The 25,328-nt window shown below is 38.7% G+C and overlaps 1 protein-coding gene across 6 annotated transcripts in view; it reads right to left on the bottom strand.

Moving 5' to 3' along the window:
- Window positions 1-25,328, bottom strand: part of CELF2 (CUGBP Elav-like family member 2) — a 430,978-nt gene that overhangs the window by 325,981 nt on the left and 79,669 nt on the right. For all 6 annotated transcript variants that reach the window (XM_026648627.1, XM_026648625.1, XM_026648629.1 and 3 more), the window contains exon 2: window positions 19,438-19,473. In XM_026648627.1, coding sequence (XP_026504412.1) covers window positions 19,438-19,473 — 36 coding nt within the window. The remainder of the gene's footprint in view (window positions 1-19,437; window positions 19,474-25,328) is intronic.

The following is a 25,328-nucleotide window of genomic DNA, read 5'->3' as shown; positions in this document are numbered from 1 at the left end:
CAGGCCCTAACTCAGATAGTGCCCTATTGTGTTAGGCACTCTGTACACACATAATAAGACAGCACTCACCCTGAGGAGAGCTTACAATCTTAACAGACAAGACAAGGGGTGGAATGGAGAAGAGATGCTCAAAGCGATGACGTGACTTGCCAAGGTCACAAACAGCCGGATTCAGATTTTTTTTTTTTTAAACTTTCATTTTTACTGGAACATGCTAATGGTGTGAGAGTGGCAGAGCTTCAAAGTACGAATCAAGTGCTTGTGTTAAGGCTTGGTTCTTTATTCTGAATCCCTACGAAGACAGAACTCTCTCCCCTTCCTCAGCACACAGCAATTGCACATTATTATGCTGTGACATTTCAGAGAGTCCATGGCTACTCCATCACGCTTCTGCAGACACAACATCAATGTGCCTAAATGGTGCTGTAATTCCAAAACCAAAAATGAGCCATACAAGTTGAACGATTTAAATCCTCCTTCTGTTTCCTGCATTCTTTAACATGTAAAGCCAAACGCCTTTGCTTTTTTTAAAAAAAAATGTGCTCAGGCACTAAGGGCTACACCTGTAGCCAGACTCTGAATGTGAGAGACAGTTGCAAGACCCTGATGTCAAGCCCTGGAATCTATTACTTCCAGTTGTTGCACATGACTCAGTCTGAACCTACTGTCTGGTTTCTTGGCTGGCTCTTATGTGCATTGCCCCAGGGATTAGTTAATGTCACCTTGGTGAGTCAAATTAATTTATTTAATACCCTTGTGAAAAGGTCCTTCACTAAGATTTGGGTGTAAGGTCCTCTCAATGGAAAAAAATAAAATAGAGCGGTTACACCCTAAATTTAAATCCAGAAATGTTCAAGTAGTTTTTGCAACCATCCCCACTTTATCCAAGCTACATCCATAAGCAAAAAATCAGATACCTAAGGTGTTTGGCCCTCTTAGACAATACAAATTAAGTTAATATTTGTTGTGTTTTTTGTCTTATCCATAGCATTTTGTTTTCATATTTTGGTAAGTGATTTATATTAATGGAAATTTAGCAGCTGGAAGATTTCCCCCCCTCCCCTTTTAAGGGAAGGAAAGAACTTGCAAACAAGCTACCTTCTCCATTTTGGAAAACCACTTCAGAGAGCATATGGCTTTATTCTTCAGCAATAATGAGCTCTTTCACTTTGGGCAGTGAGTGTCCACCCAGCCTTCAGGGGTAATTCTGGATCCAGTCTCACTTGGATTCGGAGCTCACTTCCATCAGTTTTGCACAGGTGCAGCTGCACTGATTCCTAATCTACACCAATGTAAGCAGGATTAGAATCAGTTCTACAGAGTTTTACGGCAGTGATCAAAGTAGATCATCTCTGACTTTCCGCAACGTCCCTCCCCATGAAGTCCAAGACGGACTGTCCCATGGTAGCATAGATTAAATTGGCTCACGGTAATATGCACAACAGAACTCACTGAAGGTGAAGTTCACCACAGTGCCGAGAGTCCACACAAAGACCCTACGCACCACTTTAGTGAATGTCACCAGGGCAAGTCCACTGATATGCTAGGTGGTTGGCTAGATAGAAAAAAACAAAACAACCCACACTGTTCCCTGGACCACAGTGAGCGTGTGGCTCTCTCCTAAACACTGTCCCCCACTCAACTGTAGCCAATCGGACTCACTGACGGGAGCCGCTTTTGAGCCGGCAATTTCCCCATCCCCAGCCATGTGAAAGGAGATCACGTTCAAAAAAAGAAAAAGAAAAAACAGACTAAACAAAGGAGTAGTAGTTCTCTAGCCAGTAGCTGGTAAGATCAATTCAGCTGACCAGGCTTTCCGTCCAGTTCATCCATTTTTGAGCTGGATGACTATTATTGCTTTACAATGCCTCTGTAGTCCTGTAAAGCCTTGTTAAACGAGGCAGTGAGCTGCTCAGGGATATAAAGTCACTTGCATCAACTCTCCACTCCACTCCAAAGCTTGACCCAGGCCCATCCAACACTGAAGAGAAGACAGGAAACTGGCTGAAGCAGATGCAGAAGCAGATCTCCAATGCTTTCTACTCATCTTCATGAGGGGATTGATTGAGAGAGACTCCCCACTCCCCTCAAATAGATACTTTAGCTTCGTCAACTGTATACACATGGTAATAGCCAATGTTGTATTTTAGAACTTTCTGCAAATGTTAACATGTCAACTTTAAACCAAAAACAAAACAACCCCCCACCCCCCAACCGCTGCACCAAGCTAATTTTATTCCTATTTATATCTTATGGACCTTTAATTGAGCAAATTCTGAGAGGTGAAATTTTTAATGCGCTTTCTAACTGTCCTTCCGCACACCCCAAGCAATATAAAGGAATCACAGCTGCTTATCAAGAAACGAATCATTTGTATTAACATTCAAAATGTCCATTTTCAAAACAACAAAACCGGGTTTGCCTGAGCTCCACAAGGGTAAGCAAACACACAGCCATTCATAGTCTAGGTGCCTAATGGATAGAACACTGGATGGGGACTCAGGAAACCAGAGTTCTACTCCCTGCTCAGTGACCTTGGGCAAGTCACTTCAACGATCTGTGCCTCAGTTTCTCCATCTGTCAAATGTGGATAATGAAACTGACTTCCACTGTAAAGGGTTTTGGGATCTATTGATGTAAACAGTTATATAAGAACTAGGTATTAAGTGCTGAAGGATACAACACATTTTATTCTTAACAGAGCATGTTCTTCATTCTGACTGTTCTGATTGACAAGCATAATGTCTCTTCTTTCAACATATACAGCATTTATCAATAGTCACTACATAGTGACACCCGAGATCCTACAGTTTCCCCCACGATAAATATAGGAAATAAGGGCCCCATTGCAAGCCCACTGTATAGCAACTGATTTCCTCCGATTTTGGATCAAGTCCTAATGGTATGGTAAACGGTTAGCAACTGTTGGCTTTTTAACAGCAAGAAGAGTTGAAAAATTCTGTCAACTGTTTTTCAGCAAGAAGTTGATTTTTTGACCGAACAACATTTTTCATAAGTAGTGTTTGCTTTCCACAGAAAATTTTGACTTCTTGTAATAAAAACAAAAAACAAATGAACCACAAAACTCCTGAAAACAAAAAAACTTCTTTGGGTGTGAGTTTAATACTGAAGATTTTCCAATTGCAAATGCCTTATAGGAGTTGTAGTTAAAGTGCCTCATGCCTTCATTCTCCTTTGGGGTCTCCAGGCTGATTACAACTCCCATAATGCTTTACAGTGGCTCAGCAAGAGGGGAGATGTATTCTGGCCAGGTAGAATGAAAAGAATGGGGACCTAAGGCACGCGAACTACAACTCTCATGAGGAAACTGAATTTATTTGTATTCAGGCTGAAGTTTTCTGGTAAACATTTCTGATTTTTTCTCAGGGAAGTTGAAAATTCCTGTTTATAAAACTCTGATCAAAACAATTTTGTTTTCATTTTTATTTAAATTTCACAGGAGGAAAAAAAATTCTGTAAGCAGTCTCAATAGCAACCACTGTACCTATACAGATGGATAAACACAATATTAATTTAGTCTGCAGAAGAGAAGAGTGAGCCTTCAATTGATATCAGCCTTCAATTACCTGAAGAGGGGTTCCAAAGAGGATGGAGCTAGGCTGTTCTCAGTGGTGGCAAATGACAGAATAAGAAGCAATGGTCTCAAGTTGCAGTAGGGGGAGATCTAGGTTGGATATTAGGAAAAACTATTTCATGAGGAGTATGGTGAAGCACTGGAATGGTTTACCTAGGGAAGTAGTGGAATCTCCATCCGTAGAGGTTTTTAAGGCCCAGCTTGACAAAGCCCTGGCTAGGATGATTTAGTAGGTGTTGGTCTGCTGTGAACAGGGGGTTGGACTAGATGACTTCCTGAGGTCTCTTCCAACCCTAATGTTCTATGATTTTATATCATCCTCTACATACATTCTCACAATTGTCTATTAATATTAACAAGAGTGCATTCATCAGTGAGAAATAAATAAATATATGGGCTTCATTCATGCTTATTTTTTTCCTTCTGATGTACAATTCAATCTTTTCTGCACTTCTATAAATCTCCATCACTACATTTGAAACTCCCATCAGCTAAAATCCATTATAGTGGCATCTATTTCCTGTGTGACAGTCACAATGCTATAATTTACAGAGTTCTATTGTTAATCTAAGTAATTTTTATTCATTGGATGCCTTTTCAATTTGTGCAAGATTACAATCCAGTTCAGTCTTTAAGGGCAAATTCTGTGAAAAAGAAAACAACCTCTAAGTAAACCCTGCATTTCACATCACTCAAGTATACACTCATGAGTGTACCATGTACTCTGTTTATTCATTCTTTATCAAACCAGCAACACTTTGATTTTGACATATTGCCTGCAAATAAAATACACAGTTTAATAGTCTCATTACAAATTTGTTAAGCATTTCTGATACCTTCCTTCATCCTCTCTTTTGTAATAGCTGCTATCACTGTGACAGATCATCTGCAGCTAGGACGATAGGTTAGGTAGAATTTCTAGAATCAAGTTACTTAATGGATAAGTAAGGAGTGGAGATTAAATGCAGAAGCTACAGTTCAGAGTCACCCTCCCTTAGCCACGCACTCCTACTTCTTATGGTGGATTTGAACATCTTACTTCAGCATTTTCCTTTCACAGGTTACAAAAGATTAATGTAATAATCTGTCATGATCTAAAATGAAACATTTTTTGACAACCACAAAGCTGAGTTGGCATATGCATTTGAAAGATGTGTGTCAATTAAGCTCTTACATTAAAAAAATTATCTGAAAGGAATAAAGAGGGTGTAGAAAGGAGGTTTTTGATGCAGAAGCCTTCAAACCTCCTGCATGTATTCTCATATCGGCTATTTATATTAGCTTAAGATGGATTTCAATAGATCTCGGGCATAGCATGATTGCGTTTTACCTATTTGACTTTTTTCTGAATCTGGAGCCAAGGTTCAGGAATGGGCTTAAACTGCAGCAAGGGAGGTTTAGGTTGGACATTAGGAAAAAGTTCCTAACTGTCAGGGTGGTTAAACACTGGAATAAACTGCCTAGGGAGGTTGTGGAATCTCCATCTCTGGAGATATTTAAGAGTAGCTTATATAAATGTCTATCACGGATGGTCTAGACAGTATTTGGTCCTGCCATGCGGGCAGGGGACTGGACTCGATGACCTCTCGAGGTCCCTTCCAGTCCTAGACTCTATGAATCTATGTTCATCTCTAGAGTCTTGGTTTAGGCCTATGAAACATGAAGACTTAGGTGGGGACATAAGCAGAGAGGAATTTCAAGAAAGAAGTGGGACTCAAGGAGGCTGTGGGGGAGGGAGGGAGAGAGAGGTGTAGGTTGATGTTTGGGGAGTGGAAGGCTGTTCCAAGCATAGAGGGTGAAAGAAGGAGCAAGGCTGGGAGTGGGAGAAGGATACAGAAAGAGTCATTCTGAGAAGAACATAAGGAGCATCAGAGTGTGTAGGATGAGATGAGAGCAGAGATGTAGATTTTAGAAGAAGTTATAAAGCAATTACAGGTTTTACCAGGGGAGGTTCTATTTCAATAGATCAGAGTGCTTGTTTTCTTGTTACATGCCTTTAATTGATGCATTCTCTGTGTGAGCAGGTTACCTCTATTCCATACTTTCAATTACACTTTATTTAAATCCTTTAGATGGATTCTAGATGGATTTAAATCCTCTGGATGGAGTCTAAAATAATTTACATATCACAGTCACACCTGCATTCCTCCTACATGGGCGACAACATAACCTTCAAGCATGGATCCCTCCATGGATCAACAATAGCTCTTTTTACCAGAAGCCAAGTGCAATCTGTAGCTGTGGAATTTCCCCATCTAGGTAGTTCAAATGGTTACAAACTTTACTGAGAGCAGAGGAGCCGTCAAACATTATCTCAGATCGGGCAATAGCAGCAGCTTTTTATAATATGGCCAGGCCTCAACTTGATATATCATTGGGGACCATGTTAATGTACGTGTGTAGTTTTCAATCATAACTTCAAAGTTATCTTCAGGACCCATGAATTCGCACTCATACATTATTTTATTTTGAACATTGTTTTCTGTTAAAAAATAAGAAAATGTTAATACACCCACTGGGAATAGAGCACAATATGTCAATAGCTTTCTACAGTACATTTGCATGCTTCCCTCGGGGGCTTTTCATTATAAAAATCATATTTCAGTTATCAAGTTTCAGTATCCCAAAATGTGTATTGAATAGCTGATAAACAAGGGAATGATGTCTCACAAGGAAAGGCCAGTAAAGGAGGAGATTTGTTGTTGTTGCGGTGTTTTGGGAGAGCATGTTGGGGAGAATTTATGAACGCAAAGGACTAAGAGGAAAATTCTACTCCCATAACAATATGGACCCTCCCATCTTTGATAGCAGGCTCTCTTTCTGACAGAAGTGGGAGCTCTGTCCATGTAGGAAGATGAGACACTCAAATCCACTGCATGGATCTGAGAAGAGAATTTTGTGGAAAGTGAGCAAAGCACCTTTGACACGACCACGCATATCTGAGAACAGTGCTAATCCCCTATGGAAAAATCTGTGTATTATGTGCCTGAAATGTACTGTGCAGTGTTCACCACTGTAATGTCTAACTGCCAGATGCAGCAAGATTTGCATGGGGATGTCCATAGTGAATTAGATAGATTCTACTCTTCCTCTCTCCCAGTCTCAGCACATTTTACATCCTGGGGACAAGACCGTGGCTTGCTTAAGTGGTGTTTTTTCATTTGTTCAGAGTTAGCTTTGACAGCATCTCCCAACCTTTCCACGGGGTTGTGTGTGTGTAGGTGGGAAGGGAGCCACCAGCACTGATCCTGTGGAAGTCTGGATGGTAGAGTTCTTGGGGATAAGGAGCAGCTGCGCATCAGAAATCTTTGGCTCCTGTTTGGGAGGCATGATTGATGACATCATAGTACAGTACTGCACCATCTACTATGGCTATATAGACTGTAAGCCCCTTGAAGTGGGGCAAATGTCTTCTTCTATGTATTGTATACTGCAAAATGATTCCATATTGATGTCCCAGTAAGTATATTGAGAGGTGGTGCATGAATATTCTCTGACAGGACATTACTATAGTTCTATATTTTAGAAATAAAAACACTTTAAAAGCTCCACAGGTTTTTGAGAGTTAAAAAAAAACCCCAAACCAACTAGTATAAAAAATGTAGCAGAAAAACAGGATAAAGGTTTCCTTGTCCTTAAGAAGGTCAATGTTTCTTTTTTCTTCTTTGTGCGATCAAAAAGATAGATATCAGCATTTATTTTGCATTATCTTTTTATTTAATTTTTGTTTCAGCATGTGCCATCTGCATTTCTGGACAATACTCCTCATAATGATCAATGCTCAGTCAATGACATGTTTAAATACAAACATGTAAAGTTCACCATGTGTGTGACCCTAGTAGCAGACAGGGACAGGCAAATGGATTCAGAAGCACAAAGAATCATTGCCAATTTCAAGAAATGGTCAAAAAAAATTTAGCTTCTTGAAGGCTGTAGATATTAAGTTACTATTTGATTTTTAATATGAAGAATTGGACCCAAGCACACACTTCAAGTCCAAATCTATACTCAATGGAAACTCTGCGAGATTCTGATCTGATTTTTGATCAGCTCACTTCAGAAGTAAATCCGGCAGTGAAGTTCAGAACCTCATCAGAACTGCAAAGTTCAGAGGTGTTTGTGTGTTCTTTTTTATTATTTTACATTTGTACCAGTCCAGGTTCTCTATGACAACAGAATCAGAAATGCCAACCCCCTCAATAAATAATACAATTTTTTGTTTTCTCATGAGATTTCCAGCAGACTCTTGAGTTGCGGTTAATGCCATGAAAGAAGCAGGTCACAGTGCCAATGCTAGGAGAAAGGAGGATGGGCAAAATACTGTTTTTTTAACGTGTACTAATTAAAATGGTCCAAAGTACATCAGCTGCTGGTGATCAGACTCCCAGCCATCTTCTGACTCTAAAGAACACCCTTCAGCATGCCTTAGCCCATTACATATATAGCTCAGCAGAACAATTCTGTTTGCTTAACTAAAAACCTTACCAGAGGTATGTGCAGCAGACCCCATGGTGTAATGGAAGAGGCATGTCCCACCAGCTTGGGAATACCCCTGGCCAACATCAAGTGCAGTGACAGCCTGTGCAGGATATTGCTAGCCTCACTTACTGCCACACAGAAACTCTAGAGCTGAAGTTAATATGGCCTGAATGTGCGTTACTTTGTCAGGATTTTTACTCTAGGTATGGATGTCACAATACTGTGTTTCCCTATGTCACCATTTACATATACACAATGTACACGAGTTAACTTACGCAGTCCCCAAAGTATGCTTCCCCCTGCCTCTCATTGAAACTTTCCATCTGTGACCCTCACTCCCTTTTCAGACACATTATGATGGCTCTATAAAATTGAGATACTGAAGAGAGAATGGAATCGTGAGCCGAGTTTATGCAGAATTTAGAGATAATCCAGGTCAGCTTTAAACCACAGCAATCGTCCCCACCTCTCAATTTTTGAGGAAACAGATGCATAACTTGTTGTTTGACTGAAGGCCTCTTTATTACAGAATTTCCTCCCCGGCTTCTGCATGTCTACTACCCCTTTGGGAGCATATTTGCTTTTTGCTCTAATCAGAGGACTGTTAAGCTTCCTTAGACAATTTCCATATTATAATAGAGGAAAAATATCAACATTGAAACATTTAAATAAGAGCTTCATCATGCCTTGACTTCTTTAACTAAGACGACCTGAGCCTTAAAATGCTGATTAAAAGTCTCAGCAACTGTCCAGTCACACTGATTTCACATACACTTTGGCAATGTTCTCCAGATTCACAAGACAGAGCTTTAAAGGAGAACTCCAAAAGTGAGAACTCAAACGCCTCAGAAAATAGATCTGAATAGGAGAGGTTAATGATAAAAGAGCCTTATTTATTGATTTTAATCTTTATTCAGCCAGTAGGACAATTGCACATGAACTTTCTTTGACGGGAGCACAAATCCACATTTCCCCTCCATTTCTGCAGTTTAGGTGGCATGCTGTGCTCCAATTGCATGAGGTACCATTCCCCCTGGGCTGGCTGCGTTTTGTACAGAGCTATGGGTTCCTTGCGATGGAAGGTGTGATCGCTATTCTATTATTAGAGAAATGATTCAGTGTGATTTAACAATTTAGCAATCCAGGCATATATGCTGGATTCACAGTACATTAGGTGCCATACAAGTAATTCTTTAACTATTTCACTCCCTAGTGGTAAGGACCATGATTAGCAGTTTTAGACATGTTAGTGGGCATCGTTTCACTTATTATTAAATCTAATAAAAATTTATTTCCCTGCATTTAGTCAGATACTTCTTAGGGTCAGAACCTTCCCTTCTCTGCTATTTTTTAAAATCAATATTTTGGACATAAAATCCAAGAAAGTCAACAGGTGGCCTTTTGCTAAAGCAATTATTTTTATTATTACATTCTGGTTATTCAGTGTTAAACAGCAATATCTTTTTCTCTTGAGCGCCTTTCCAAATTCTATTGTTACATCAAGGCTACCTCTATTTATTTCAGCTTGGGTGGGAGCGGGTAGAAGAAAACGCTATTTCTGTAATTTTTATTTTAGTTATTCGGCATGAAAATGAAAAGGCCCTTTTTACAGCTGCACAGCCTGTAACGTCAGTTCCTAGTAACCAGCTAAAAAGCCACAGCCACTTTACAGGTTCAAAAAAACCCCAAAACCAATTCATGCTGTCATAGTCTATCTAGTGTCATTGTCCACAGTCATTGATACAGAATGAGAACATCTGGGGACTCAATTATTCATGACATGAATAATAATATTTCATTTCTGTTAAATAAAACTTCCTAGTAGCAAAACTTCTGTTCCCTCATATCATGTGATCCTGAAATGAAACTCAGCATTGAGTGAGACAAAAGTCACTGCTGACGTAAGCACTTGCCTATGATAGCAGCAAATTACATCAACTGAGATTTTTTTAAAAATGGATGCCTAAAGTCAGGCTCCTGGAGCCAAACCTGCTGGGGGATTCTCAAAAGTGCAACTGGCAGTTGGGCATTTAACTCACATTTGTGCCCAGCAGTCTCCTAAATTAACGGCCTGGCTTTCAGAAGCGTTAAGCATTTGCAACGGCCATTGACTTTAGTTGAAGCCACTGGTGCTCAGGACTTTTGAAAAATCAAACCCCTTTTGTGGGTTTTTAAATACAGACTCGGGAGCCTAATTTTAGTCAGACATTTAAAAAAAAAATCCCAGCCAGTATCTTTCAAAGGACACTGTGAAATCAAATGTGGCCTAATATTTAGTATATTGCTTTACGATACTACTGACTAGAAAAAGGAGTCCATTGAAAGAAAGGTCTGACTACTAATTAAGTCACAATGCTAAAAGCATTCATGCACATGCTTAATTTTATTGACATGAGTAGTAACAGATGTCAATTAAGCATATAAGTGTTTGCGGGTTTGGGATCTAAAAGTCCAGATAGTATTTTATTTCTTTCTCCCAATCTCAAGAAGCGAATGTTGAGCGGAGGCCAGAGTAACATTGAATGGTAAAGTCTTTGTTCTCATATGAGATATGAGCCCTTCCCCTCCATGTCTCCTGCCTCTTCCTCAGCATACTCCCATGAACTTCAGAATAACTAAAACAAATGTAACTCGGACCTGATCAAAGCAGCTTAACTCATGTGCTGACAAATAAATATTCCCAGCAGGAAGCTACACTAATTTTGTAAAGATTCCAACGTCTGGATGAAAAATATCTTCCATGATAGCCCAACTAATCTAATTGCAAAGTTTTCATTTTGCTGTGGTAGAAGCGCTGTGAGCGCCACATCTTGCAAAGCCTAGTGGGAGTCGCAGGAAACTTTAGGAAAAATTGGCCAGATCTTCAAGTGGTTTAAAGTGGCATGGTGCCATTACAGTCACCAGTGCTACACCACCAGCTGGGGATCTGGCCTCGCATGTGTGCGTTTTAGCCCCATTAAAACCTTGTTTTGTTTTATTTGCTTTGTTACCTTGCTCTTGTGGAGATACCGAAGGACCCAATCCTGGCAACCCTTACTCATGTGAGTATTCTCATTGACCCCAAGAAGTATCTCAAATTGGTATCCAAAAACTGAAACATGCAAAAAATCACTAATTTTTGCTTTGAAACTTTGTCCCTGGTTTTGCATTCAGTTCCATTATGATCATTGTCTCCTAAAAACATGTAACATTTATAGACTCCAATAAAAATGTTTTTAATATAAAGTAGATGAAATATAAACTGTTAACCTTGAACGCTGGGGAGAAGTATTACATTTTTGATCTTTTAAATATTTTATTTAGAATTCTTAAAGACTTGTACATAATTCATAGCAGGATCTTTTGGAATTAAAATAATTGTTACATCGCTCCTCTAATTATTAGACTTTATAAATAAAATTGATTTGTGTACATTAAAACGAGCAAAAGCACTGCTGAGAAAAGAGGCTAGACTGAAGTCTCATGTTTATCTACTACACAAGGAGCGGCAATGCAAACTTCTTCACTTTGTCCATCAACAATTGTTAGGTGATGTGAGTGTAAATAAATGGACTGATGTCACCAACTCATTTCAAATAGGTTGTCAAACAGCCATCAGTTGGTATCAACTCTTACCAGGGATAGATTAGAAACAGTGACCTAGAAATGAAAGGTTCTCTACATTATGTCATACTAACGAACCCTCTCCTTGACCTAAATTGCTAGCCTTCTTTCCTGCCCCAACCTCAGATATTCACCTTATTATTTAGTTTCCAAATCTAGATCTAGATCTGAAATTATTCCCAAAATTACTCACACAAGGCCCATCATCAGCACCAAGTTTCTAAAGGATACTATTCTGGGTGAGCTTGAGCACTAGGGCCCTGATTCAGCAAAGTGCTTAAGCATGTATCTAACTTTAAGCACGAGTATTTCTATTGATCTCATTGACCCTGCTGAATGGGGGCCTAGTTGGAGAGAGCAAGGATTGACCCTTCACTTTCCACATCTTCTTCTATGCTGTTCCCTACGCATGGAATGACTTTCCAAACCCCACTCTGCCAGGCCTCCTTCCCTCTCCTCATTCAGCCTTTTCGAAAAGGCTCCCTTGTTGTGTGAAGCCAAGAAATATTAATCCCATGTCCATTAAAAGTTGTCCCTGGCCCAGTGTACATTTAAGTTAACAAAGTAAAGTAAAAGTGGTACCATTAAGAAGCGTAGATAAGTAACCACTCAGTCTTCTTATTTTAACCCTCTCAAACATTCTCTTTTCTTCTCTCCCTGGTTTTTAGTGTTCACATTCATAGTGCCTTCCCTTAAAATTAGGCTACAAGGCCTCTTGGAAAAAAGGACAATGTATTCTATAAAGCACTTCACACTCTTTAGGCACTGTACAAATAAAATCATCATCTTGGGATTCACCCTCAGGAATGTGAATCAGCTGAGTTCTTTTCATTTCTACCACAGAAAGCACTGGACATCTTTGGATTGCTATAGTTTTAAACATAAGTTTAAGTACCACCTAGGAGTTTGGGACAGATGAATAAAAATGAATGTAACTCTGGCTTCCTAAGTGTAAAATGTGGATAAAACCTACCAGACTCTCAGAGATGACGCAAAACCAAATTCATTCAAGTATTCTGACAGTCATTGGCAGGCAGTGAAAGTAGTTGTTGATTCAAATGATGGGTAATTTGATAGTTACTCTCTCTCTCTTACTAAAGTTAGAGGCTGTTGGTCAGAAGACTTTTGAAGATAGAAGGTAAAATTTTCAAGTGGGTTGGGAGGCTAAGTGCCAGATTTTAAAACGTATATAGGGGAGTTAGGCATCTTTAAGCATCTAAATCTGGCTCTAAGTGACTTTGGCACTTTTGAAAATGTTACCTGGAACGATCACTAGAAAATTTACCTGGATAGTAAATCGCCCTCCGGCCTTTTTATTTTAATCTGCAAACAGTTCGTAGATTTTAAAAATACCTCTTCAGAAATGAATCAGATCCTACACAACATTAGGAATTATGAACAATACTATTTTTTCCTCCATGGAAAACTGTCTGTTTTCATTACACAAATGGTGAATTTCATAGAAAACATAAATCAATGTGTTTCATGACTATCGTCATCTGAAAAAATAGTTTTGAATGGAGATACAATTGTTTCAGTATGTACCTGAAGAAACAAATATTGAACTCACTTGTTAGGATTGTTGGAGCTTTACTTGAAAAATTTCAGAAAATTAACTGATAACTTTGGTATAATTTGTTCAAAAGCACAGTACATTTCCAATAAATCAACTTAAGTGTTCTGCCATAGCAAAGAATTGCTATTTATTATTTGTATTATAGTAGTGCCTGGAGACCCCAAACAAATCAGGGCTTCGTTGTGCCATTTAAACCCACAGTAATAGACAGTCTCTTCCCTAAATCTAACTAAACAAGACAAAGGAAGTATCCATTCACAAATGGGGAACTTCAGCATTGAAAGATTAGGGCCAAGATTTCCAAAAGTGATTAGTGATTTTGGAAGCCTCCATTTTTGGATGCCCAATTTGAGAGATCTTAAAAGGATCTGATTTTCAGAAAGTGCAGAGCCTGAAAACCCTGCCTTTATAATGTGTCACAAATTGAGCATCCTAAAATTGAAAAGGTGGTTTGAAACAAGACACAAAAAGTGAGTATGAACAAACAGTAGGAAGGTAGTGGGGAGGGAGGACAAGGTAAACAATAAGATTATATTTTCACAGAGACTAGTATGGGCACAACTGAAAGGATCCACATAATTTGAAATAAATATAATAATCAATATTAGCTATTCCCAATTGCCACCCAACCTAGAGATCATTAGTTGACCTATTCCTTCTAGGTATCAGAGTGGAAGTGCATCTTGAGAAGGGATTTGCAGGAGGAAAAGGAAACTGACTAGTTAATGGATTTTAAAGGCATCATGTGTATCTAGTCCAAGCTCCTGCATTACACAGGCTATAGAATTTTACCAGTAATTACTGTATTGAGCCCAATAACTGGTGCGACAACTTCTGTACAGGGTTTCATGGGTAAAGGCAGAGTAGAAGAGAGCAGAGAGATATATATGGAAGAAGCGGACAATGGGTGTTCAAGACTGGTACCATTGGCAGAGCACAGGGTGTCTCGATAAGAGACATGAATGGCAAAGAAGTTCAGAGTTGTGGACGTTCTTGAATTTAAAGAAAAGAAGGTTAAACTTGATGCTGTTTAACAATCAGTGGAAAAATTTAAAGAGAGAGGATGGTGGCACAACTGGAGTGACACGCAATGAAGATGATCCTATAAGCTGGGTTTTGTATGGATTAATGGAAGCGAGGCAATATGAATCTCAAGGAGGCCTTTAATCAACTCACTGCTATTACTATTACAAATGTTCCTTTTTATGATTATATTTTCATTAAAATCTTCATGGATATTTTATTAAACTAATTTGAAATAGCCACACAGATTTTATAATTCACCCAGAATTTACAAGCAGTTACTTGGATTATGTCTGTCAAGGCAGTAATGTTTCAAAATCTTGTATACTTAGCTCCTTGGAAGACAGATCATTCCATAACACAATGGTATCATAAAAATGGCTGTCAGTTAGCGATCAAGAGATTTCACTTTGCCTGTCATATGGTGGGTTGTCAATTTTATTTTTCCCTTTAGATAAAAGCTTAACTGTATTATATTTCAACAACAGTGAAGTTGTGTATAAAATTTTCAAAAGCCTACTTCAGCTGAAGCATACTTCAGAGACTACATTCCATTGTCAAAGTGACTTAGGCACTTAGTAACCTATATCCCATTGGTTCTCGGTGAGACTGTGTGCCTAAATGAGCAAGTCTCTTTTGAAAATGGGACTTGTGCACCTTTGGAAATTTTACACACAAATCCCATATACATGCCAAGAACTTCAAAGTCATAATGTACTGTAAGCCTTGACCTTAGCTGATAACATATACACCGCTACCTCGATATAACGCGACCCGATATAACACGAATTCGGATATAACGCGGTAAAGCACTGCTCCAGGGGGGCAGGGCTGCGCACTGCGGTGGATCAAAGCAAGTTCGATTTAACACAGTTTCACCTATAAGGCGGTAAGATTTTTTGGCTCCTGAGGACAGCGTTATATCGAGGTAGAGGTGTATTGTTTAAACACACATACAGTCACAGAACTCAAATAAAGACTTTTAGCCTGTATTTTAATATGTCCCTGTCTTCTTTTGGTGCTTTGTATTTTAACATCTATTGTATTTTTAATGCAGATGTTAGTTTTGCTCTTTTTTCCCCCCCCCCCTTTTTTTCTTTTCTTCTTCTTTTTTTTTTTTTTTTTTTTGGAAGAGTCCCTTTAATAGCACAGTGTAGTTAAAAAACCTTACCCGAATTTTGATCAAATTTCAATAAAAACTCTTGGCTCTATTGTTACTTTTATTTACACAGGCATTTTACACATTTCCCTGGAGTTCTGGAAATGCAAACAACAGCCCTGGGTTAGTACAGGAAGTGACCGGTTCACTTCATTCTCCCAAGTACTGATGAATGAAATGCAAAATTAAGCCAGCAGCACAAAACATAGCAAGTAAATAAAAATTTTCTTAAATTTTCTTTTAGCGGTAATAATCTAAGATGTTATTAGTATAATAGTAAAGAGATAAAAATTTAAAATATAGGACTTTATACAGATTATTTCTCTTTAAATGTATATATAAAAAAATCATGGAAGGTTAGAAAACATGTTTTATTTACCCTAGAAACTGGAATGGCTCCTTAGATGTGGACGCCAAGTATTCTTCTTTATTCCTTGGCTGTGCTGTCTTGTCTCTTTGACCCCCTCATGGAGTGCAATTTATGCTCTGAGAATAGGCAGTCTACATTGCAAAATAATACTCTGCCTCTTTTGCTTGATACGTTCTAAGGACAACGCAAATGTTACCAAAACAAGATGAAGCCCGATTTTCTACAGCTACAAATTCAGGAACTGCAGGTTTTATGAGACGAGTTTGATTGATCAGCTATACTGTATCATGCTTAAATAACGGATTTCTCAAGTCAAGATAAACGTGCTTTTAAGAACTATATTTTGATCTGTTATTTCCGGCAACATGTGGATAATATAGATCTGCAAAAGTAGCTTTGGAACAGGATTGGCACAGCAGCTCTAGAAAATCTAAAAGGAAAAAATGAGGCCAGACCTTTATTAAATTTTAAAATATGCCTTTGCTACACTCTTGTAAAGAGCCAAATAGGGTATTCAAGTCTCCGGAGATCACCAGTATAATTTCTTTATCATGTTCCATTTAAAATTTAATTATGTAGTCTACAACAAGAAGAATCTGAGTACTCTAAATAGGTCATGCAATGAACAACCTAACAATATTATGAAGTTTTCCTTATGAAGATCTTTTCTTTGATGTGCTGTTATACATAGAAAACCTTTCTTCGAAAAACAAAAATCCATGGCCTCATACATATATTATAATGAAGTTGAATCTATTGCATTTTAAGTTTAAAATCAATTCTCTCTCTATTCTGTATTATCTAAACATATCAACAGAAATAAGCCAGTAAAGAAAAAGACATAGTATAAAACCTAGCTATCAAGTTCTTGCAGTTAAAACCTGTTATGTATTTGTTTCTAATTTATATCTTTCTACAAACACAAAATTATCCATTAAATTTCCTTCTAACAGAAGTTTACAAAACTCAGTTTTTCATTTTTTTTTCCATCTTGACCCTAAGCACTGATGAAATCTGTTGGTGAATCTTTTGGCTAGGTAAATCAGAAGAAAATGTGTCTTCCTATTTAAAATGATTATTTAGAAAATGCTCAACAGCATTTGATGGCTGATGCCAACATGAAAAAAAAACCCAAAACAACTCCCCTGTGTTTTAAGAGGGATTCTTTTCTTACCTTTACTTTCTGAACACACACACACACACACACACTTATGAGTGAGTCTCTTAATTAGGACAGGAGAGAAAGAAAACATGTTTCCTAATTTATAAACTCTTTTCTGGGAAATTGGAGCACCCGCTTTTTTTTTTAATATATATATAATCCAATTAATCTGTGTACAAATTTGGAAAGAAATATTTATTTTTATTATGTTGACAAAGCCAGAAAACCCCTGGAGGCACCATTAACCCTGAAAATGCGGACATCCTTCAGATGAGCAGACAAATACATAGCGTATACTCTGAAGGGTTAAAGAAGAGATTCTTTTGGGCAAGTTTACTAATGAAGGAAAGGATTTGAGCAATTTATGCCACGTATATGCTTATGACTATTTGTAAACAGAGAAAAGTCATTATGTTTAGTTACATAGATAAGATTTAATATTCAGAACTGCGGCAGAGTGCCCTTTTTTGTTTGTTTGTCTTTGTCTCATTAGGCAAATGTGTGGATAGCACAGCATCTACAAAAGAAGTTATTTCTTTTATATTTTGAAAATCCCAATACCTAAATTGTGTCTATTGAAATGAACCATTTTGGGAAGAAAATCAGCATCGACAGAAGAAAAAAATTCTTGGATTAGGTTCTAAATTTATGAACTGTTAATATCAAAAGTATTCATTTGCAGTTTGAACAAATAATATATAAAAAACTAATCAATAAAGAGTAAATCAAAAAAGTGTACTACTGAAACAAAAGCAACAACAGGTCACACCAGAGAAAAGCTTGAAGACTAGTAGAAGAATGCCAACACTCACACAGCTGTAAACATTTGTTTTAATCTAGACAAGATCATTGGCTTTAATATTTATAATACAATTACAATGCCTCATGCACATTGCTCATATAATCTAATTTCTACTTGTGACATATTACCACCAGACTTTAATTTCAGCTGTGGCAAGAATTCAAACACACAGTTAGGTTTCCATTAGCAGTGAGATAGAAACTGGATGCTTACTCAAGCTCCTAGTGTAGATTTCTCATTTTAACTTCAAAGCATTTAAAACTACCAGGGTAGAATTCACTTCTGCTGTACAAAGGTTTCATATTTTCACTATATATTGTCAACTAATGCCAAGTCAAAGTTAAGTTAATGACATGCAGTGCAATCAGATTGGAAATACTCTATCCTTAAAACTAAAAAAAATGACAACTAAATTATGAAACATAGTAAATACTAACGTCTTCAAGAAAGGATTAACTAGTCAGCTGCTGTTGAATCTCTATTTTCATTTTTCCCAGATGCAGAATTGTAAGCATTCCTTTACGACTACAAAGAATAAAAATCCCTAAGTGTCATGTACCACACAGATCATTAGCCAGAGAATAAACAGAATTTCAGATGCCTTGTTAAATTGCACCAACATATTTCATTGCACATTTGAAGATAAAAAGGACAGGAAACCTAAAAAGAGAATGATAGCAGAAAGACCTAGCTGTATTCAACTAGGTTGTACCTGCAAACATTCCTGGAAAACAACCTAAGAAAAATATCCATCAAATGAAGGAAAAATACACCTTGTTACTGTTGTTGGAATTAAGTCCGGCCATGATTCTCACCATAAACAAATGTGGTTCGCCTGCTTTTCCAATGAACGAACATTTGGATCTCACATGACCCACCAAAAAAGTGAAGCAGATTTTTTTAGCTGCCTTAGAATGAGAAACAGCTGATGTGTCAAATATCTTTACCGCCATGTTGTTTAAAAAATTGATTTTATAACTGCAATGAAGATTTCATGGTTTGCATTTTACACATTTTCATTATGAATATGTGTCAAACTACAATATAATAGTCACTGAAAAATAACTACGCTCATTAAAAAAAACCCCACACAATTCAATAATAAAGAAGCTGGGGTGAAATGAGATGCAAAGGGATCACATGCATTGCTCCTTGATATTCAGAATGTAATCTGTCACTTAATAGAATTCAGGATGCCACTCCATATTTTTTTCAGTTGTTTGAATAATTTTCATCTCCAGGATTACAGCCTTATATTTGTCTCCTCTAACCTCTCTTTGAAAGGTTGGAAGATCAGATCTTTGGTGGTTCTGCTTTCCCAAGGAAAGAACATTTGGATTTTCACAACCGACTTTTCCCTCACTGTTAAAATGTAAGGCAACGTTGAAACCACCTACAATGTACGTAGTTTGAACGTGGCAGGAAACCAAATCTGGGATGCTTTTCTTCAGGCGGTAGCCAACTGAGCTGAACCTCAAAGCAGTTTAAACACGTTGATTTAAAATGATCTGTTCTTGGGGGCCACAGCACTTTACAGCCATTTTACTGGGTATGGCAAACAAATCAAAATGTTTTCTCCATATATCCATGTTGCCTCCCCACACCCTGACAGGCTTCTTTCAGCTACCAGAAGCAGACATACAGATTAGTTTAGAACAGCTTGCTTACCTTGGTAATGTTCCAGCTAACTCTGCGGCAGTCTCTCTGTAAGATATACAGAAGGGAAAATCGGTTAGTGTTTGCAGGGGTTATAACATTTTAAAAGGCAAAGATCACGCACAGCCCATATGTGGAGCTGATGTCCATGCGATAATATGCACAAGCATGTAATAAACAGGAAACATCATGGTGGAGAGCAATACAAAAGATTTTTATTAGTGTGAGTTTCTGACTGTTACATTATCCAGGTGTAGTTTTTCTATACATAACGTTATAATGCTATTTTAAATTCCAACCCTGCAGCTTCCTCCAGGGCTAGAACCAAGCCGTAGGCCCATTTCACAATGGCAAAAAGCTCCCATTTTCTATCTCTGCACCAGCTACTGGACACCACTGATTCAGGACTGAATCTTCCCATTCTAGGCCTTGGGCAGTGGTAATTTTTAAGTAGGAAGTACAATATTTGGGAGATGAAGCAGCATTTTACTGGCAGACAGATGTGATTAAAAAAAAAGGGGGGTCTGCTCGAAGCTGTTCTTGGGTTGCTAATACATTTCAGGGGAAATGGATTGGTGAGCAGAAGGCAGGGAGGGTAGGCTAAGGTGGATGATTTATCACAATTCATCCCATGACTATCACCTCCACACAAGTGGTGTATATATAAATGTATCACTATACTACTACACCTGCTCTCCACCTACTAAATCCATCTGGCCTGGATTTATTCCAGCATCCAACCCCATAAAATAGCTTCAAACCATTCACTGAATTTTGGAATTTTTAACTAGTTTTTTTCCCCCCTCCCACCCTCTGTGTAAAACCCTAAAACCAAAAAAACCCATAGGGACTGTTATACTGGACCACACCAATGGTCCACCTCGCTTAGCACCTTGCCTTCTAAGGCATCCACTACCAGATTTTCAAACAACCACATAAACCTACACAATGGAGAAAAACAATAATACGTTTTTTTCTAACTTCCGTTGATATTCCAAAGCCGAGGTTCCCAAACTATGGCCTATGAACACTTGTCTGCAGAGAGGCCACTGGTTACATGATGCTGTCTCCTCATTTCCAGACATTGCAAGACAGCCTACGCTTTCCTAACATTACATTGAAAGACATTACATGCTTTCCTAACCGTAGTTTTCCATGTCCGCAATTGCTGTAACTGTCATAGGTACGCTGTGGAATCACAAATGAGAGGGCATCTGGCTCACAAGCAATCCTTGGCCTTAAAAGGCAGTCCACACAGTGAACAATGTAGGAACCCTTGCCATCATAAAGCATGATGGAAGATCTCATAGATTTCTACCCTGTCTGCTACAACTGCTATATTCTTAACGTAAATTTATATCAATAATCCTTTTTGAATCCTGCTAAACTCTTGGCCTCAATAAACACCTTGTGGTAGCAAAGGTCACATTGATTATGCTTTGTACAAAAAGCTTGATCAGTTTTAAATTTGTTGCCTTTTCTTTTCATTGGGTGTAGCTTTGGCTCTTGTATTAGAACAATGGTTAAATCTGATCTACCTTCAATATGCTATTCATTATCATTATATATATATACATATACATACATATATGTACATACATATATATATATATATATATACACACACACACACACACACACACACACACATACATATATATACACACACACACACACACACCTTTTTTTTCTGCCCTACTTTAAGTAGTCCTAATCTTTTTAATCTCTTTTCATAAAGAAGATTTTTGTTGCCTCTAATAGTTTTCATTGCTCTCCTCTGAGGCCTGTTTTTTTGCGATATACTTTCTGAGATGGGATGACCAGAGGTGTACGGGATATTAAAAAAAAGCATGCTAATGGCATTACAATATTGTAAGGGTTTTTCTTCATCCTTTCCATAATACACCTCTACCCCGATATAACATGAATTCGGATATAACACGGTAAAGCAGCACTCCGGGGGGGCGGGGCTGCGCACTCCGCATTATATCGAACTTGCATTGATCCGCAGGTTTCACCTATAACGCGGTAAGATTTTTTGGCTCCCAAGGACAGCGTTATATCGGGGTAAAGGTGTACAATTTGACATCTTTGGATACTGCTGCACATTGAGCGGTGGTTTTCCTAGAGCAGCCACAATGATACCAATATATTTTTCCTCAGTGGTTACAGCTAATTGACAAGCCACATGGTTCTAGAAGAGTTAAAATTGTTCCTTTTAACATGCATTGCCTTGCTCTTCTGGACACTGAATTTCATTTCTTTTTGTATTACCCAGCTGTGGTCTTCACTGAGTCATACAGGCACATCCAGCAGGCTGGGGTCAGCGTGGAGCCGGAAAGACTTCTGGGAGGTTCAGGTGGAGTTCTGGCTCAGAGAGAAGCTCACCTTTGCTTAGAGATGCATGTGGGTTGCTACATCCTTTTCCTCCTCAATGTGTGCACAACCAGTCCTGTTAGCTGGTACACAGGAGTAGAACCTTGGCACCTCCCCAGACCTCATTATCCTCTTTGGAGTGCTTTGCTCCAGGAAATACAGGGACTGCATTCAACCGCTGTGCAGGGGTATAGGGGCAACTTACACTCTCCACCCTACCACACACACTTGCAGGCCAGCCAGGCACCATCTGGCCCTACTGAAGGTCCTAGTTAGGGGTATACTGCCATTAAATTCAACCCCAGTGGTATCAATCAGCTAAGTATTTAGCTATTCTCTATCTCAGACACCTATTATTAAAAGTGCAATAGTACTAGTGACCTGGGAGGGTGTAAAAGGGTGGGTGGGTGGGTGGGTGGAAGGGGAATAGAGTGAGGAGAAGAAATAAAGGGAACTAAACTGGGGCAGCACATATTTGGGTTTGATTCTGTGTAGAGTTTTTGAGTAGCTATAATTCTTAGACATTTTATTTCCATTAGGATCTACTGAGCATTGGTTTCAAGAGATTAGATTTCCCAAGTTTAACCCACAATTTATACACTTCAAAGTCACTAATGCATTAAGCTTTCTGTAACATTAACAGGGTCATTTAAGGTTTCAGTACTAACCATTTTCTAATACATTGTAATCCCCACTCTTTCCCCTTCTACAGAAGAACTTTTAAGAAATCTCCTGAGGTGGGAGAGGAGCTAGCAATTCCTTTTCCCAAAGGGACTGCCTAGTTTTTAAAATCAAGAGGTGATGATATGATCAAAACCAGAATTCTACAAACCCCAACGTAACATGTGGCCCAGTAGTCTGACCACATGCTTGTACTTTAAAGAGCAAAGTTTATGCCCTGAGAAATGACAAGGTGAAGGAATGATAATTAAAAAGAAGTGTAATGCTGGAATGTGGAGTCCTGAATATAGCAAAGAGTAAAGACGTTAGACCTATAAAAGCAACCTTTTAATTTTAAATTATTTCAAATTATTAATTTAAAATAATCGACTTGCATATCTCTGCAGCATAAACTTTTTATGTGATTAATTGCATTGTCAATTTCACATTTTGGTAGATCAATTTTTTATTTTAACAAGATGATATGTTTTTAAATCAGGATCAAATCCAAAATATAACTCTCCAACAAAAGCTTTATAGAGAAACATGATTTCCCAGCTATCTGAAGATTTTTGTCATGCAGTGCAAATTTGGGTAAGCAAATATTTAGCCCTATTAAAAATAAATTAAGACCTAACAAAAGCAACCCTTTAACTTAGTAAGCAACACATGACATTCCTACAAAATAAACCTGGGTTTCCCCTGTTAAAAATAAAACCTTGCAATGAGTGCCAATAAAAACTGAATATTTACTGTCTGCAGTTCTTACATTTACCACAGTAAATATCCTGCTGTGAGTATTGGGAATAGCACTACTACTGGTCTAAAAGTAAATTCCTGGTGCAGTAAAGAACCACTCTTTATGGTGCAGATCACTTATCTAGCAATACCCAAAAAAGGTTTATTTCAAAAACAAATGGAAGCCCATGCTGCAATGTTTCAAGAAACAGAACATAGATTTATAGAACTCATTTTCATATTCCTACTAACCCCAAGTGACAAACACAGTAAATCATCATTTGTGTTTATTGAATCTGTGGCAAAAATAAAAGTTTATTAAAAAAAAGTCAGTCTTGGATATATCAACAAGAGCAAGAAAATACACTCCAGGGAAAAACCTACATAACAGCATGTTGTAAGATCCTGCCAAAAGTTTGGGAGGACCTTGAAAATCCAGTGTAAAAGATACAGTGTTAATCAGCCCTGTATACAACATCACTGAAGTCAAGGAGGGTGGAAAGGGTGTAAACCAGAGCATGATTTTACCAATGCTATAAAATTAGGTTATAGCCTCTTAAATTGTCAGCTATCAGATCAGAGAGTTAATGAGCATACTGCTCCATTTGGGAAGGTACAATCTAAATTGAACTGAGCATTTTTCCTTCTTTGACATGGCATATATAAATCAAGACTTCTCTATGTAACCCACTTGCTTATACTGCAGCATTAGATTTTTCTTCAGTCCCAAGGAGGGGAGAGGATATGGATTTTACTTGAATCCTTGGTCTCTCTGCACATGAAGAGAGAACAGGGCAGAACAACTTCCAAGAGCCCAGAAACATCCAGACGTGTGGGGGGGGGAAGGGGGGTGGCAATTACTAGACATGCCAGTAGCTGTTTCTGAAGCTGTGCAGAGGTTTCCATTAAGGGGAAGCAGTCTTGCAGATTCCGCACATCCACCATCTGAAAGTTGACTCAGCTGAGCCAATCACAGCTCAGAAGGAGGAAAGTTATAAATATGGGAGTTGGTTCCAGCCCTGTGAATTCAGCAGCTGATCAACCCAGGATCAAGAGATATGTCTACTGAGGAGGCTTCATCCCAACACCTGCATCACTTTGGAAACAGGCTGCAGATTCCCAAATCTCACTGGAAAAGAGAAAACAGTCAGGTATTGGCACAGTGGACTGAAACTGCTGCTAGCAGTGAGGATCTTCAGACTGTGGAAATTCTGGAGCGTTTGAAGGGAACTGAGAAGTTACCATTCTCCTCGGGCCCTGGAGAATCCAGGTGACACACATACATGGGTTCTGAGGCCTCACTAGAGCAACTGAGAAATCATCCCGTGAAATCAGAGTGGTGTACACACATACACTTGTATTCTTGGTGTGTGTGTGTGTGTGTGTGGTGACAAAGTTCCTCCTCTATCTTGGTGGGTCCTGCGCTTATTGGCAGATTTTCTTGCCTCAGAGATTCACCATATGGGTTGGGGAACAGCCCAGAGACCTTCCCCTCTGGAAGAACCCACAGTCCAGGTCAATTGGGAGGTTTGGGGGGAACCCAGGCCCACCCTCTACTCCAGGTTCCAGCCCAGGGCCCTGTGGACTGCAGCTGTCTATAGTGCCTCCTGTAACAGCTGCATGACAGCTACAACTCCCTGGGCTACTTCCCCATGGCCTCCTCCACACACCTTCCTTATTCTCACCACAGGACCTTCCTCCTGGTGTCTGATAACGCTTGTGCTCCTCAGTCCTTCAGCAGCACACCCTCTCACTCTCAGCTCCTTGCACCTCTTGCTCCCAGTTCCTCACACTGCACCACAAACTGAAGCGAGCTCCTTTTTAAAACCCAGGTGCCCTGATTAGCCTGCCTTAATTGATTCTAGAAGCTTCTTCTTAATTGGCTCCAGGTGACCTAATTAGCCTGCCTGCCTTAACTGGTTCTAGCAGGTTCCTGATTACTCTAGTACAGCCCCTGCTCTGGTCACTCAGGGAACAGAAAACTACTCATCCAGTGACCAGTATATTTGCCCTCTACCAGACTCCTGTACCCCACTGGATAGATAGATAGATAGATAGATACATATATATATATATATATATATAGAGAGAGAGAGAGAGAGAGAGAGAGAGAGAGAGTGTTTTGTCAA

This window comes from Terrapene carolina, unplaced genomic scaffold, assembly GCF_002925995.2.
Source record: "Terrapene carolina triunguis isolate 2854851 unplaced genomic scaffold, T_m_triunguis-2.0 Scaffold68, whole genome shotgun sequence".
NCBI classification, from domain to species: domain Eukaryota; kingdom Metazoa; phylum Chordata; order Testudines; family Emydidae; genus Terrapene; species Terrapene triunguis.
Note: the sequence above shows the minus strand (reverse complement) of the source record. Positions and strands in the feature narration are given on the sequence as shown.